The sequence below is a fragment of the Lycorma delicatula genome, chromosome 8 (assembly GCF_047948215.1).
Source record: "Lycorma delicatula isolate Av1 chromosome 8, ASM4794821v1, whole genome shotgun sequence".
NCBI classification, from domain to species: domain Eukaryota; kingdom Metazoa; phylum Arthropoda; class Insecta; order Hemiptera; family Fulgoridae; genus Lycorma; species Lycorma delicatula.
The window spans coordinates 66,381,882-66,400,203 of NC_134462.1; the positions used below are offsets into that span (position 1 = coordinate 66,381,882).

At 32.4% G+C, this 18,322-nt stretch overlaps 2 protein-coding genes across 4 annotated transcripts in view; one reads left to right on the forward strand and one right to left on the reverse strand.

Moving 5' to 3' along the window:
- LOC142329295 (uncharacterized) overlaps positions 1-140 on the reverse strand; it is a 35,363-nt gene extending 35,223 nt beyond the window's left edge. The window contains exon 1 of the mRNA XM_075373741.1: positions 6-140. The gene's annotated coding sequence lies outside the window, so the exon portion shown is untranslated. The remainder of the gene's footprint in view (positions 1-5) is intronic.
- A 550-nt stretch (positions 141-690) lies between these two features.
- The window catches only part of LOC142328634 (ataxin-3-like), a 49,716-nt gene continuing 32,084 nt past the window's right edge, over positions 691-18,322 (forward strand). Inside the window, exons 1-4 of one of the 3 annotated variants that reach the window (XR_012757319.1) lie at positions 691-973; positions 1,840-2,004; positions 9,045-9,181; positions 15,596-15,750. Coding sequence is in view for 2 of the 3 variants with exons in the window: in XM_075372487.1 (XP_075228602.1) it covers positions 950-973; positions 1,840-2,004; positions 9,045-9,181; positions 15,596-15,750 (481 nt within the window). In the remaining variant the exon portion in view is untranslated. The remainder of the gene's footprint in view (positions 974-1,839; positions 2,005-9,044; positions 9,182-15,595; positions 15,751-18,322) is intronic. The other 2 variants (XM_075372487.1, XM_075372488.1) reach the window with 2 other exon arrangements.

The following is an 18,322-nucleotide window of genomic DNA, read 5'->3' on the forward strand; positions in this document are numbered from 1 at the left end:
ATTACCAAAGAAAAATCAGTAAAATTCGCTTTCAAACTACACAAACATAAACGTAACCTTCATGATCACAAACAGCACAACACAAAATTTGTTGAATTACCACTGACCACAAAATCTACCTTTCTTGATACTTATCCCGGCCGCCAGGGAGAATGCAATGGAATTATCGTTTACAAATTATAATATCAACCGAATGATATGTCTTCATAAATTGTCAAATATTGTATTTAATAAATAAATAATTAATACATTAAATTTAAAATTTGTATTTATTGCTAAGGTTTATCTCCATGCACGGCGCCACCAAGTCAAAGACATACAATTAATTGAATGGATATCCGTACATTTGTTTGTATGTAATTATATTCAACTTTGTATACATTATAAATTATCGGATGGCTTGTTATCTTTGGAATGCATTATAGAATGTTTATTTTCTTTAATTCTTGGTTAGAATTTCGGCATGTGGTACTACTACAAATATATAAATTTCTCAACATCATCAGCAGTTCTTTTTTGTGTTAGTTCTTCTAAACAACATTTTAATCGGTTTCTTATAAAATTTTCCTGGTAGTTTGAATTATTCTGTAATACTTCCCATAAAAGAAGACAAGTGATCTGACAGCACTCAGCAAACGGTTCTTGTATTTATCATAACATTCCCTTTACGGCACGGTATTTGATGAATAATGCGTGGGCAGAACGTATTTTAAAAATAAGTTATCCGTATTCGGAACTGAATGAAATAGCAAAATTACCTCATCTCCTAATTTTGCAATAAACGCTACCTACCGACGCAATTTACGAGTAGCAAATACGTAGCGACAGTACTTTGAAGAATATTGTTGAAGTGGTAGCAATGTGAATTATTCCAAAATTGTATTTCTTCTGTTATGTGTATCGTTTTCTAGATTTTTAAAAGAAACTTTGCCTTTTAGCTCACTTGATCATGGAGACAATATTTCATGAGAAGGTAAAAAGTAGTTGATGTTGAAATTCATGTTTTCCTTGTACTCGTAACGAGATGAAGTGATGTATTTGTTGTTATTGACCGTTTATAACCTTACTTTATGACATTCTGTTTATTCCCGAATAATTTATTTTCCATACTTTTGTACTTATTTTAATTATACGTCAAGTTAGTTATTGAGTTATATATTTGTTTTAATTTTACGATAATTGAATGTGAAATAAGGCACGTAACTGGTCAAAAGTGTTAATATTTTAGTGGAACTAGGCTACCTGAATTTTTGCAGTAGTTGTTAGATACTGCTCTGTTGATGTTAGTATTAGTCAATTCATCCATAAATTGGTATTACTTGCTGTGAAAACAATAGTGTGTCTTGAAAATAATTAATTTCTGTTAGTGTGTTATATGCGACTGATTTTTATTCGAGGAAATATGGTTATATTTTTCATTTATAATTGTATTAAAGTTCAAAATTATTTAATTTAAAATAGTGGAATGGGATGTAAAGAGGTTTACTAGTTAATATGTTAAGTTTATTATTTGTATGTATTGCTAAGGATTATCTCCATGTATTCTGCCTTGCTGTGCAGAATGTAAAACATTAAATGCCAAACTGCTTAAATTGTAACCTAATACATACATTTTGACTTGTCACTTGGTGTAACAAGTTATATTTACACTCGCAGTAGAAAAGAATGTAGTATTTGTGGATTCCAGTTCAACATAATTACTTAAAAAATTTCTTGTGATTTCTGTACACCGTTAAATAAATTCTTTTCTATTTTGGTAATAGTTTTTTTTTGGACTGTATAGATCTTCAAAAAAAAAATTCAATAGCATTCATGATATTCTTCATTTTTTGTTTCTAGCAAGAAGGTTCATTATGTGCTCAGCATTGCCTAAATGCATTGCTACAAGGGCCGTATTTTACTCCAGTGGATTTAGCTACACTAGGTCAGTTAATGGATGATGAGGAACGAATGAGAATGGCAGAATCTGGTGTTGACAGTGATGATTATAGACGTTTCCTTGAGGTATGAATTGTGCTCATATTTTTTTAATCTTTTGCAATAAGTTTTCTAATATTCATCAATGCTTTCTAATACTTGAACTTAAAAAGACAATATTGTTCTAGTCTTATGGCTTCGTTACATTAAAAAAAAGACCTTGATACAAGAAGGACTAGTCAAGAGTTGTTTTCCCTAAACTTAATGATGTCCAGTTTTAGCTTGCATATATGGTGAACAATACAAGGATGTTACTTGTAGGGCTGCATTTCAGTGAGCTTGGTGATAAGCAGTAATCAGCCTCATTATGTTGTTTATCGTTAGTGAATAATGCAGTGAGATACTACCTAACTTTTCACTAGTATTGGATGTTTGATTTTTTTTGAGAATTGCTATCCATTTTGAGAATGAACTGTTTTTCATTTAAGAATCTGTAACTACAATGTTTGACATGTGGTAGATATTGAATGTATTACCAATATCCGTGGCCAAGAAAAAAGTGTGTTTTATAGTAGGTACAGATTTTGAAGCTCTTTCTAGTTTATTTATGATATTGTTTTATAAATAGAATTGACTTATTTATTAGATTCACGTAATGTTAAGATTCAAACTGTTATGCATTCATGCTGTAGATAACAGAATCTAAAAAATCGTTCCATTACTTTTGTGAGGAGCTATACCTAACAATCAAATTCATTATTCATATGATAAATCTAGACAGTATACAAGCTGCATAAAAATTCCATACTTTTAAGATAAAGATTTTTTTTAGAAAATTTACTTTAAGATATTTATTTTTTCCTGTTGGTAAAATATTCAGTAATAACCTCTGTGAGATTACAGTGATGTATTATGTTTGTATAAGATTTGTTTTATTGACTTAAACAAATTGTGGGGTGTAGTGTTAATTAAATCATAACAACAAAGTTATTAGGTTATGCTGTAATAATTTTTATATATTGCTCCTGTAGTATCACAGAATAGCAGTATTAATTAGTACTAACTTCCAAACAATGGTATAACTTGCCTGATAGATTATATATTTGGTATCACAAGTAGAGTTACCCAAATGCTGCAACATTTCTTGATATAGCTTATCCAAGCCGAATTAGCACAGTTCTGATCTAGGCGATGGTTACCTAGATAGCACGGGGCTATAATATGCTACTCATGGAAGACAGTATACATACAGTATAATAAATTTTACAGTATATATACAGTATAAATTTTTTTATCTTAAAGTAATTTTTTAATTTAACCAATGTTTTGATACTAATTTACGGGTACAAATCCTTTTTTTTTTAGTATTTTTACTGTGTATTCCAATCAATAAACAAATTCACATCATAAATTTTAAAATTATTTTTAGTCTTATATTAATATAAAAAAATAAATAAATTTATAACCGAATAAAACAGTTCACAAATATTTAGCTAACTTATTTTTACCACTCTATTAACTCGCTTTTGGACTATGTGTGTGAGTTTCATGATATGGAACCTTTCAGTCGAATTTTGAAACACTTTTGCTTATCCATTTGCTTTGAAATTTTGCATACAGGTTTGCTGCTGATGACAACACATCTTAGCAACATTGTCAAGTCGCTAAGATGCCCATAAGTTGCTACGTGAAAAAAAAATTCCCTTGAATTTATACATCCTCATTTACATGTATATTTTCTTAGTGAAAGAAATTTTAAGCAAGATATATATTAGGATATACAGTTGTTAACTAGAAATACAGTACAGTAGTGATTGAAGTTTTAGGAAAATGTAGTACTTTTTAACCAGATCTGAATTTTTGGACAAAAATCGCAAATATCTTGAAAATGGTCAGTCCTAGCACTCTGAAAATTTATTTTGACCACTCCATGATAATTCCCCATCCACTCTGATTGGTACCCATCAGATGATAATATCTTCAAGGGCCTGGGGGTGCTGTTCAAAAATTGGGGTGGGGGTGTGACGGGATGCCACCATAATATCTTGACAGCTGCCAAGATACAGATTTTCTCTATTCAAATGGTGTCTTTCTCAGCATGTTGAGTGCTGACTGTTCAACACATTGGGTACACTCTTAATCAACCATCTTGGTTATCTGGAAATTAAATCATTTAGCCCTATGCTTTGATTCCACTCACCTACTGTAAAATGTACCGATCCAATCTTTAACAAGTGCAGCTTCCCCTGACTTGTAATTAAAAATATTGTGTGTAATTTCTTTCCCTTGATGGTGAATGCCTTTTCCACGTAAATAAGACATAATTTGTAAAATAATAAAATCAATTCACTACCATAAGAATAGAGCCGACAAAAATTTAGTAATTTAATGCGAATAAATTACTTTTAAAAATTCATTTAAAGACTTAAAGAACTTAAAGAATTGAAACTCAAATATAGCTATAATTGGACGATAATCTTATACTCTTTAGATATACACAATTAACTGGACAAGTTCTAACTACAAATATAGTATAAATTATAACGGAATCATTCACAAAAACAAGTTAGTTTCTGAATGAAACTAAAACGATTTGTATAAATAGAGATTTAATGTTACATTTGAATATTTAGAATGATACATCATTTGGTTATTATTTACACAAACCTGAATAAAGAAATTTTTCTTATATATGACTCATAACCTAGGCTAGTGTACGGTTGTTCACTACTCCCAGAACAAAGGGGGAAGAACGTAGCATAAACAGTAAACATCATCCCAACTCTGTAGGGGAAGACACACCTCCTTGTGACGCTTCCGGTCGCCACACCCTTCCCCCCTGATCATAGCCCTGATGGGCAAAACAGGAGTCGGCTTTCACCCTCTAACATTTTACCACATTTTACAGGCCAATGAGGCCTGGCTTATTACTATGACTTGATGTAAATGCCTTGGTAGACATTTACATCAGTGATTCTTAAACTCAGCTTTTGCCTTTGCCATAGGCCTTGTCCGGACATCTTGAATGTCCTACGTTGCCCTCTGAACTAGCCAACCGAGTTTGTGGAAGCATGAACCCCATGCCTAGTTCTACTTTTAGTGAGCCGCTTTATTGTAAATTTCTCACAGATTCGAGGCAAATTTTAGTCCTGGTTCCCTTAGTGGACTACAGACTTAGTTCATAATCCCAGACGTAGGTTAATTTATGGACTCCGGTCTGGTCTACCAGGGAGAGGCGGACAGACCTCCTACTCCCACTCAGCTCCATCGCAGAGTCCCGCATGACATTTACTTGCTTTCTACCATCATTGAGATGCCACAACACCTCACTGCTGCATGGAATCCATGCCCTCGGCAGTGCAGTCGTCATCTCGTCGATGGTGATGTTTGCTCATCCAAAATTGCTCTTGTCAAAACGGCGCTACACCTCATGGCTGCATATTAACCCATACTCTCAGCAATGCAGTCGCCGCTTCGCCGACAGCTAACATTCAACAAATAATCACCACAAATTCAATCTAACCATGGCTTGATGCCAACATACTTACCTCCGGGCAATCAACTGCCCAGGCAGTCCCTAGCCGCCCGGGTGCTACACTACTATATGCCTTCAGACAGTAGACATCAATCTTGTGCTGTTTGGCTTGGATATTTTATACAATTATAAAACTATAAATAATTACATTAAGACCTAAACACGACTCAGTAACAGTTGATTTGTCTACATAACTTATTTATTACAGTATCTAATAAAGAAATAAATTATAGTCACCTAAGACATCATGCCTGTTATCTTGTTGATCCCTCTGGATGTCCGTGAATCAGTTCTTTCTATCTTACCATTATATCATTCTGCCAAAAACCATTCTTTTGGAAGTCAAAACCAAAAATTAATAGTACGTTTAGTAAATTTAATTTTATTGTACAATCTACTAGGGGGTTAAGATAATAAAAATGATCAGGATAATGATATTATGTCTTGATCTGAGATACTGAACATGATTCCTTAAATTACTTATTATTATTTCTGATATCTGTTATGTCCACTTCCCAAAAAAGCTGTTTGCATTAGTATATTGTTTATTGGGAGGTTGCCAAAATTTCTCAGATGGTACACAATTATCCTTTTATTATCTCTTGCAATATAATTTTGATAATTTTACTATAAACCACTTCACTGCGTTTTACATTCATATTTCTGCTTATGTTACATACTGTTACTGATTAGGCACGTTACCCTGTTAGTATACTTTCTCTTTTCATCCATTTACGCAATGAGGCTGTGGGATTTTCATACTTAAGGAGAACGAGCTGTCGCTCTTTGCATAGGTAGAATCTTGCCAGAAATCAGGTTTGCAAAATTCATCATGAAATGAAATTGTATTAAAGCAGACTATCATTTTTGCAAGTGCATTATTAAATCTTACAAGCAAAAAACTGGAATCCATATGGGAAACTGGTCGGAAGGTTTGCGGGTTCCTTTTGTAATGGTTTCATATTTCATTTACTGTTGGTGTAAAGAGCTTACCTCTAACAATTTTTATGATTACCATTTAAGTATATGTAAGTGTACTGTTGTCAGCTGGAATATGTTTGTTTATGAAATGTATTTATTTGCCAATGCAAAGATAGGTAATGTGAAAATTTGTGGTTCTGGATGCGTTGTCAAAATCGGTGAGTCTGTTCACTTGCTAAAAATCAAATGCAGGTATCTAAACTGTTAAGTATCTCCTCAACAGTACATTTTCAGGGGAATATCTAGAGAAAAAAATAGTTTTTTATTGTTGAGGTTATTAACCGTTATTGTTGAGGCTAATAACTTAAAATTATTATCAAAGATAGGATAAAAGGTAGTTCTACAATTTATTCTGAATGCTAGGTGTATAGACACGATGAATTTGAGTGACAGGTTTCGTGCATGAGATGGTTAACCAAAAGTATAATATTGTAGATTGCAACAGCAGAGCATGTACATAGCATGTTAGAATGTTTGTTGGGCTTTATTAAATGGCAGAATGAAAAACACTGTGGTACAACATGGAACCATACTGAATCATATCTAGCCGAGTTCATGTTTCGTGCTAGACATTCAAGGATGATATATTCAAAAGTTTCATACAGTTTGTTGGTGAATTTTCATTTCCAAGCATCCAGCAGTAGATTAAGAAAATTTGAACAGTAATCCTGTGTTTTTATTTGTAAAAATTGTACTAATTTGTAGTAATGGTAGAGCTTCAATAATGGGGGTTAAGGTAATAGACTCTATGCCTTGATGTACATGTCCATTGTAATCGCGACTACTGGTTGCAATGTCAAATAAAATTCATTTATTTTTCTTAATAAAACTACCAGTCATAATTATTTTCAAAAAAAAAAAAAATTCAATTTACCATTAGTGATAATATCAAATGATGAAAATTATTTTATGGGAAAAGACGGGGTTGAGAAAATAGACAGGTGTTGGTTTTTTATTGTATTGAAGTGGCACAATACAAATAGTATTTATTATAAGATAAATATGTATTGCAAGGACTGAGCATTTTTTGCAAGAATTGATATTGGAATCACTTTAGGTTTTAGTGCGTTTATATTAATATACAACACTGGAGGAAGGCATAGAGCAAAAAAAAAAATATTCCTTTCAATTTTTATGATATTTTTAGATCTTCCCATATCTAAAAGTAGTAAGACATTATTTATTGGATGTATTCTTGGCTTATTTGTGTGTACTTCTCTTTGCATCTAGAATTCATGAAATTTGGTTAGAGATCCTTAGAAACAACAATTTTTTTTGATAGTTTATGCAATTGTTAAATGTTATTTAAAGTCGTTTAACAGCTGTAAAGAGTCAGCAACTGAAATTTAGTGGTTTTTTAAGAGCCTCAGAATCACATTGGATTGCAAAGGCAGTGTCTTCTTTTTAACTTTTCTTATTTATTAAATTGTCTTTATACCCAAAGATAATTACTTAAAAGGACTAACAATTTTATATTACTGAACGAAATCATTCATTGGATTCATAACTTTAATATGGTTAAATTTATAGCACTATGCCTCTGTGACTGACATAATTATGTGTTTGTTGGTAATTGCATGGTAGTATTTCTGTATAGTAGTATTTGTGTTGCTCACAGGGTGAAATAATTGAATATTTTATTAGACGATCAAATTGATTTCACAAAATCGTACCACCCCTTTTAACTTAAAAGTTTTTCACCATCATTAGTTAATTATTACATCTATTTATATCATTGAAATATAATACTATGGCCTGTAAATGTTTAAAAAATCAGAATTTGCTTTCAGGATAGAAAAATGGGCTGTCATATCATTGTGTATCACATTCAAATACAAATCACAAAGAGTAATATGTAGTAAATTAAAAATGATAACTTTTCCATGCATTTATGTTTATACATTTTTCACATTTGCTACTAATAAATAATTGTTTTTTTTTTCTAGTAAAATAATATCTATTAATTCAGGTAACAGAGAACTACTTTTTGTCTCTTCTCAAGAGTTTATGCCTCTCTTTTATCAATCACCGTTTTTAATAAATTGCCTAGCATTCTTGAAAAATTAATTGGTTTTTATAAGATTGAATTTTTTTTTTTTAAATCAATATTACTAATAAAGATGCCCTTAATTTTTTTCATCCTCATTTTATATGTACAAATAATATGTGTTCAAATAATTTCCATTAAAACTTTCAAAATATTTAATTTTTCGCTGATTATTATCTTCATCACTATTATTATAGTTATTATTTTATGTATTTATTCTTTTATATTAATATAAACTTATATTTTATTTTTTATATTTTATTTTTTGACTCGTCTGATTATGGTGTTTTTCCACATTTGTGCATGTACCCTTGATGATATATCCACACATATACTGAGGAAGTTCATTTTTTTATTTGCGTGTATGACTACATGCCACTCTTTGTAAAATATTTATTTGTTAGATGTGTTTCATTATATTCTTAAAAAGTAGATTCTGTTTAGTGAAACTTCTGTTAGTAGAACATTAGTGAATAATACATAAGAAATGAATTCCTTAAATAGTAGTGTGGTGTAGTATTTTCTCAATCTTAATTATTGTTTTAAAATATTTTCTTGTTACAGCAACCTTCAGGAAATATGGATGACAGTGGCTATTTTTCAGTGCAAGTAATAAATAGTGCTCTTGATGTGTGGGGTTTGGAACTTGTACCATATAACAGTACAGAACCCAGAGCTGTATTGGCTCAACAAAACCCTACGTAAGTATAAAGTAGTTTAGTAAACTTTGACCTAGCAGTAAAATACAATTATTATTAAAAATTGATATTTTTGTCACTATTGCTTTTATTTGTTTTCTATGTTGAGCAAATTCATAGAGTTTTCTGTTTATCAGAATTTTTTTCTGTAATAAACTAGATTAAATAAAAGCATATTTTTAACCATTTAAATTACAAAGGTCATCTCAGTCATTGAAATATGTTATAACCATGTTTTAGAATATTTTAGCTTTTCACAGTTAACTAATCAATTTTTTAATAATTTGTAATATTATTTTTTTAATAAATTTTCTTTTTATAAAAACCTTTTTGATGAAGCAGTAATTTCTGTAGAAGTATTTATGAGGGTCAATCAAATGTAAGCCAATATTTTATCTTCATGGGTCCTGTATGAACGTGAGTGGCCTGATGCAGAGGGATTTGGATTGTGGAGTTGTGGTAAGGGGATTGGTTTGCTTGGCATTTCTCCTGTCACCACCCCATTCGGTTGTCCTAACTGTAAGACCAAATGTCTATACCACAAACGGCTACTGAGCCTCGAAATAGTTTAGCAACCAGTATCCTAACTAGCTCCTAAAGCTAACCTAAAAGCGTGAATGGAATAAGTGTGATACCATACACCACGTGCTTGTGTATCCCACCACCCACTTGTCATATATCAATAAAATGGGTAGGCCCACTCTGTCAACTACTAAACCATATATGATTAACAATAATTAAATTTATCTTGTCAAAGACAGCAATTCGCTGCCATGTCTAGGCCGCTGAATGCCAGCAAGTACCTGTCCACCATTAAAGCGCTTGGAGCCTTAATCTGGGTGGTAGCCAGCCATATTTCTCGGTTAGCTTCCTACAGCAGCGCAGTAGGAATTTTTTCCCTTAGACAAACTCTTGGTTGAACAAAGCAATCGCATCAAGGAACTTCCACATGGTCCGACAATGCGGCTCTCGCCACATTGACTCTTCGCATGTGAGTGGCCAATTTTTTCCTTGACCTCTAAGTTTTAGGGTGGCCTGAGTTCTGACCCCACCAAGAGCTGGACAATCGAACATTATGTGTTCATTCGACTGGACCTCCTCACAGATGCACGTTCATCAGCTGCCAGGCGGAACTGAAACAGATATTGGTTTAAATTTATGGTTGGAGAGCACTTGGGCTCTCGTTGCTCTTAAAAACGAAGGAGAGGCATACAATTCCCCCCGGATCCTGTATAAATCTATACAAGGACCTTCCCTTAGTCTGGTGTGCCATTCTTGCTGCAATACTTCCATCGCGAGGCTGTAAAGCCTTCTCTGCAGGCGGGAGATGGGCAACTGTTTGAAATTTAGAACTGATGCATTGAGATCACCATTCTGCTCCGGTACAAGTCCAGCTTGGTACCGCATCCCAAATACCTCAGCCTCCCTGCTTCTGTGCAATTTCCACATAGCTGCCTGAACTTTCACCACTAAATCAATTGGGAAAGCCTTTCCCAATACAGTGGTAGCCTCATAGGAGTTTGTTTTAAAAACACCAGTGCATACAATTAAGGCTCTGTACTGGGCACTTCTTACATTTTGAATAAGTACTCTATTTCTTTCCAACCTATGCATGGGAAGGGGATAGACACTTCACCTGCTTCAGCATTCGCATCTCTTTGTCAGTAGTGTCGTGTCAGAATGTCAGAACAAGTAGTTCAAAAATAAGTTGCATAATGTATTATCATGAAGTTTCTTATGAATAAGGGCGTTTCCTCTTCCTCTGAAATTTTAACCAGACTGTGTGCACAGTTTAGGGATATGATGTCTTGTGCCAAAGTCTGATTTAAAGGAGGGCTTGAAGATGTAGAAAATGAGTTGCAGTGTTCAAGGACAAAAGTGATGGATGACAATATTTTATCTATCTGTGACTTCCTTGAACAGTCGGCACCTTATGGTTGATGAAATTGCTTTGGAAGTGGATATCAGCCATGGAAATGCCCCTTTCATTATCACAAAGCACTTGGCTTCCGTAAGGACTGTGCGAGGTAGTTTCTTAGGGTTTTGACTCAAAATTAGAAATAGCCCTGACAGGAAATTTATCAAGGCTTCTGAATAGATTTTTTTTTGAGGGAAATATTTTTTGAATTACATAGTCACATGTAATAAGACATTGGTCAATGGCTGTCAAAATCTACAAGTATGGAGTGGCATAGGAGTGGAGGAGAGCCTTACCCTACAAAAGTGAAAACGTGTCCATCAGCTGTTACTGTCATCTTTTGGGACAGGAAAAGCATATTGTTCATTGATTTTCTCCATAACTGTTATACTGTAAATGCCAGCTCTTTGATAAAGTGAAAACCAAATGTCTTCAGGAACAGAAGGTGCTATCAGCTGATCAAAGATGTGATTCTCCTTCATTACAACATTAGGTCTTGCACAATTGTTAGCACACTCAGGATAAACTGAAATTTACTGTGAAACCTTAAAACATCCCTACACAATCCAGATTATCCCCTGCCAATTTCTTTTTGTTTTGGCAACTGAGGGAAGCACTGACTTCCTTCAGTGTCAATTACTTCAATGGATAACAATGACAGAATATCAATGAAGTAGACGCTTCATGCGTAATTGGCTTGTGATACGTCCCCAGACTTTATGAAGGGATGCACAAGCTTCTTACATGTCAGGAAAAATGTGTGTGTACACTTCAAAGAGTCTATGTAGAAAAATGATAAAACTGATTTGTATTTTTATTTTGTACTGATGAATGCTAAAAACAAGTCTTGTTTTATATTTGACTGATCCTCATAAATATTTATAACAAATAAAAGTGGTTATAGATAAAAATATTAATTTTTTATATAGTTTAACTAGTAATATAGTAATATATAAGTATATAGTATATACTTATACTGTAGTATATAGTATTACTATACTATATATAGTAATATAGTAACTAGTAGTTTAACTAATATATAATTTTTTATTTAGTTTAACTAGTCATGCATCAAAAATCTTAACTAGGATTCTATACAGAAGAATTGAGAGGAGAGTGGAAGAAGTGTTAGGAGAAGACCAATTTGGTTTCAGGAAAAGTATAGGGACAAGGGAAGCAATTTTAGGCCTCAGATTAATAGTAGAAGGAAGATTAAAGAAAAACAAACCAACATACTTGGCGTTTATAGACCTAGAAAAGGCATTCGATAACGTAGACTGGAATAAAATGTTCAGCATTTAAAAAAAATTAGGGTTCAAATACAGAGATAGAACAATTGCTAACATGTACAGGAACCAAACAGCAACAGTAACAATTGAAGAACATAAGAAAGAAGCCGTAATAAGAAAGGGAGTCCGACAAGGATGTTCCCTATCTCCGTTACTTTTTAATCTTTACATGGAACTAGCAGTTAATGATGTGAAAGAACAATTTAGATTCGGTGTAACAGTACAAGGTGAAAAGATAAAGATGCTACGATTTGCTGATGATATAGTAATTCTAGCCGAGAGTAAAAAGGATTTAGAAGAAACAATGCATAGATGAAGTCCTACGCAAGAACTATCGCATGAAAATAAACAAGAACAAAACAAAAGTAATGAAATGTAGTAGAAATAACAAAGATAGACCGCTGAATGTGAAAATAGGAGGAGAAAAGATTATGGAGGTAGAAGAATTTTGTTATTTGGGAAGTAGAATTACTAAAGATGGACGAAGCAGGAGCGATATAAAATGCCGAATAGCACAAGCTAAACGAGCCTTCAGTAAGAAATATAATTTGTTTACATCAAAAATTAATTTAAATGTCAGGAAAAGATTTTTGAAAGTGTATGTTTGGAGTGTCGCTTTATATGGAAGTGAAACTTGGACAATCGGAGTATCTGAGAAGAAAAGATTAGAAGCTTTTGAAATGTGGTGCTATAGGAGAATGTTAAAAATCAGATGGGTGGATAAAGTGACAAATGAAGAGGTATTGCGGCAAATAGATGAAGAAAGAAGCATTTGGAAAAATATAGTTAAAAGAAGAGACAGACTTATAGGCCACATACTAAGGCATCCTGGAATAGTCGCTTTAATATTGGAAGGACAGGTAGAAGGAAAAAATGATGTAGGCAAGCCACGTTTGGAATATGTAAAACAAATTGTTAGGGATGTAGGATGTAGAGGGTATACTGAAATGAAACGACTAGCACTAGATAGGGAATCTTGGAGAGCTGCATCAAACCAGTCAAATGACTGAAGACAAAAAAAAAAAATTTTTTTATAAATATAAAAATATTTTCAAATTAATTGGAAGTTACTGGTTTTTTTCCAACATGAATGTAGTTATTTCTCAGTAATTTCATAACTGTCTGTTTTGTAATTATAATTTTAGAAAATTTTTTACTATTTATTTTTTTTTTTAATCTTACAATAATTGCAAAATTAATGAACCTGCTATTTTGTGCCAAATGTTTTCACGATTTTTATTGATTCTAGTAAGAAGTTAACTGTTTAATTGCATTTGAAGTAGATAAAGAAATATAATTATGTTTTGTTATTGTACTTTTTTGATCTGTAATTTTTAATAATTTTCTCTTGGTTCGAAGCTGATCTTGTAATATTTAATATGGTTTCAATTTATATTATAATTTTGGTTTCTGCTTTAGTTTTATCTTTTATTTATATGTATCACTAAATTAATTCATCCCTGATTTAATTTTGACATGGTGCAAAAACTAGTTAATCTTTTTTATAAGATTTTCCCTTTAGTGGAAACTGGTTGAATTGTTACAGTTAAATTTGGATACTTTCTCATGTTACACAATTCTTGGGATGAAAGGGGGTTTTCCTGAGCGAAAGCTTTTAGCCTCTTCTGTCTGGCTTTTTAATATATAATATGTAAAGGAATCTTTTGCAGTAATATATGAGAGCTGGTCAGATCATAATTGTTGATCAGTAATTGCTGTTTGCATTCCAGATAATAAAGAATATCATATCTAAGAAAATGTCAGTAGGATGAACACCTACTACCTATTTTAAAGGACTTGAAGCAGTCCTTTGAGTAAGCTTTTGTTTCTCTTATTCCAAGATAAAGGATTCTCATTTTCCCATCACACAGACCTTTCTGTATTCCTTTAACCTTTCTTCCTTGTGACTTTTCTGTGAATTAGGAAACATGTTCACTGGATCACTACTAAGAATGCAGAGTTCTGGAGATTTTTTTCCATGCTACTTGCATGATTTGATTTAATGGGACTTATTCAGGGGTTTTGTTAATGTGGCTAGATTAAAAACTTAATTGTGTTAAGGCTAAAGCTGAGTTACCTGATTCCTTCTAACGTACATGTATGTATACAATTTAGTCACAAAATTCTTTCTTTAGTTTTTGCCTACCATTTCTTCATTATAAACTTTTTCAGCTAATAACAGTTTTATCATTCTCCTATAACATCACATTGGAAAAATTTTATCTCCCTGGGAGTCTTGTTTTTCATGTCATTGTAGCAAAAAGATCTTTATAAAATTGGCTTGTAGAATTTTTCTTTTTCTCTCCATTACCTTGTTCTGACTTCAACATCTCATCTTTGATCCTCCAATATTCCTGTCAATATGGTGTATATTTTACTCCCAAATTTTCTCTTTTCACTACATATTCATGAATTATTTCTAATAGTTCATGTATCATTTTTGTAGTATTTATTAATGTGATTCATCTTTCTAAATCCCTAACATCCATAGCCATAGTGCATGTTAGTTTAAGAATTTTTATTTACTTTTTTTAATCTGTAGGTAGTAGGAGATTCTTTTATATCTGCATGAAAACTCTTCTTTCATTTGAAGTAAAGCTCTTCTTTGTCATAATCGGTATTTGGTATCTTCTTCACTTCAACCCATATTTTTAATTTTACTGATTTATAGTAATAAGATACTTTTTCCTTATGTCATTCAGTCTCTTCTATGTTTTACTAAAAGTATAGATTGTTAGATAAATTTATGATTTAAGTTTGTGTTTTATATTCATTCAGTGCCATTCATATTTATGTTAGTTGTAGGATTTTCTATTTTGTGAAAATTGTGTTATAAAGTTTTTCTTTGTCTCTTAAACCTTAATATTGTTCATGTAGCTGTGCTCCCTCTCTTTTCAAAATAGCTGGTTTACTTTATGAATTATTTTAGTATACCCTACACTGGAGATCAGCCCAAGAGCACCTTTGCAGGTTTAATGTTTTTTTTTTTGTTTTATTGAATATGTATAAATGATAATAAATTATAAAGTTAAATTTTTGTAGTTAAATTTTTCTCTTATCTCTACAGTATACAATTCATGTTTATTTTTTGTGTGATTATATACATTTCTCTGGTTTTAATAGATAAATAAAATAAATACATTTTCTTGTTTTAGTTAATAAGAAGAAGAAAAAAAACCATTGTAATGGTAACTGTTTTGTTAATTTCAGGGAAATGAAGGCGTATATTTGCAATTATAGAGATCATTGGTTTACGATTAGGAGACTGGGTCATCAGTGGTTTAATTTAAACTCTTTATTATCTGGACCTGAGTTAATATCTAATACATATCTCTCCATGTTTCTTGCACAACTTCAACAGGAAGGTATTGTAGTATTTATATAATAGGCTGTATTTGTAACATTTTATTATTATTATTATTATTTATTCTGGACTATTGTAAAAAAAACACATGTATGTGCTAATGATTTTCCCTTTCAATGCATTGAGTATGACAAATATTTTGGCATTATTCAGTAATTCTGGAAGAGTGAGTTGGGTGATAGTAATTGAGACTGTGAGGACTTCCTAAAAAAAAAAAGAATAAAAGTGTGATATTTATTTATTAACTACTTGTTAACACCTAGTTAGATTAATTTTTATGATGGGAATGAAATATGGTAGTTTGAATGGAGTTCAAATTCAGAATCTTCTGTTGAATTAAAAAAAATTCCAATTATAATTTCACTTTTTATTAAGTATTAGATAATTTTATTGTTTTTTACAAATAATTAGTGATCATTTTATTGTTTTTTACAAATAATTAATCAATTCATTTGTAAATTTATAAAAATTTAGCGAGCTTCATTAACCCTCAGAACATAGTGTGTAGAGAGAGCATGTCAAATTTCTTTTTTCTTCACATTTTTCTGAAAACATTGATGCACTGGCCTGAAATCTTTTGTAAGTTAACTCTTGTTTTTCATTAACAATTGAGTTCAGTTTGACTTATTTTGTATGATTCGCTTTATTTCAATGTGCTAATAGGGATTTCTTGCTTGGTGAGTGTGCTGTTTGATGATATATGTATGAGGGTAAGTCAATTATTATCTGCAATGAAGTTATAAATTTTATTGCAATACAAATAGGAAACTTACATGTACATAATTTTTCAACATAGTCCCCTTAAATTTCAACGCACTTACTCCATTGTTGCACAAGCTTCCTGATACCCTCATAAAAGAAGCTTTATGGTTGAGCTGCAAGCCAGGAATGCACTGCTTCTTTCACGGTTTCGTCCGAGGTAAATCGATGGCCCCTTAATGCCTCTGAGTGGACCAAACAAGCGGTAGTCAGAAGGGGCAAGATCAGGATTATACGGAGGATGAGCCAGTACTTCAAAAGTTGAATTTCTGGAGCGTTTCAGCAGCATGTGAACGGGCATTGTCGTGCAACAACACAACACCACACAACACAACACAACACAAAGTAGTTCTTGGCGTTTGCTTCGAATTGCAGGCTTCAGCTTGGCAGTAAGCATCTCACTGTAACGTGCACTGTTTATTGTCGTGTCTCTTTCCTTATAACTTTCCAGTACTGAGCCTTGTAAATCCCAAAAAACCATAAGCATCAGTTTTCCTGCGGACGGTTGGGACTTAAACTTTTTTTTACAGGGCGGATTTGGATGTTTCCATTCCATAATCTGCCGTTTACTCTCCGGCTTGTAATGATGGATCCATGTTTCATCACCAATGATAATTCTGTCATGGATACTGTGTGTTACCATAGTGATCCAAATGTTTTTGGCAATGTCCAAGCGCATTTGTTTATGCAACTTTGCGAGTTGTTTTGAGACCAATCTTGCACAGATTTTATAAAACCCAAGTCTGTTGTGGATAATTTTGTAAGCAGAACCGTGACTAATTTGCAGACGATGTGCCACTTCATCAATAGTTACTCGTCTGTCTAAGAAAACCATGTCACATGCCCACTCAATGTTTTCTTCATTTGTGGCAGTAAACGGTCGTGTGTAACACTTGTGCGACCATTTTTGAATTTTTCAATCCATTCGTAGACACTCCATTGCAGCAACACTGTTCCCGTACTGTACCGATAATCTTCTATGAATTTCGGCCCCTGATACACCTTCTGACCACAAAAAAGGATCACTGAACGTTGCTCTTTTTTGGTGAAAACAGGAAGTGGAGCAGCCATGGTTAACGGCAGGGCAGCGATAATGGAACTAACCTAGCAGCATCAAACCTGCACAGAAATAAAAACAATTAAACCATGCATGCGTCATCTATGCAACACGATAGTACTAACATAAACAAAAATATAACTAAATTGCGGATAATAATTGACTTACCCTCATATTTTATGGGTCATTGACGTAGTTGTAAAAGAGAAAAAAAAGATTTGAATTATGGAATGTGTATTTCGTTCTTTGTAAAACATGGCCACAACATTGTGAAAAAATTATTTAGGTGACAAAAATAAGAAGTTCGTAAATAAGAATAATCCCAACCAGTTCATTAATGATCAGAAAAATTATAATAATATCTGTAAATAAATGCTTTGACAAATGTTTTTACTCCCATTACTTCTTAAAAAAATTAATTTTATGTGATGATGTATTGTACACATCAGGTCCGAAGCGATTTTCTGCACAAGGAAACAGTAGGAGAGGTTTAAAATTGTAGAGAATAACTACTAATTCTTTATGATGAATAGCATCTATATCATAATGAATTATGATAGATATGCTTGCTGTTTATTTGACTTGCTGCTGAGTTTAATTGTTTGAAGAACCTTGAGTAAGAATATTCTTTAAATAGTTTAATGACAGTTAGGATAGGTCTGCAAATAAAACATAAACTAAATGGCAAGTTAAAGATATTAAGAGATTTCAGATTTGTTTTGTATTCCGGTTGAAACAGTAAGTTGTGACTTTTAAT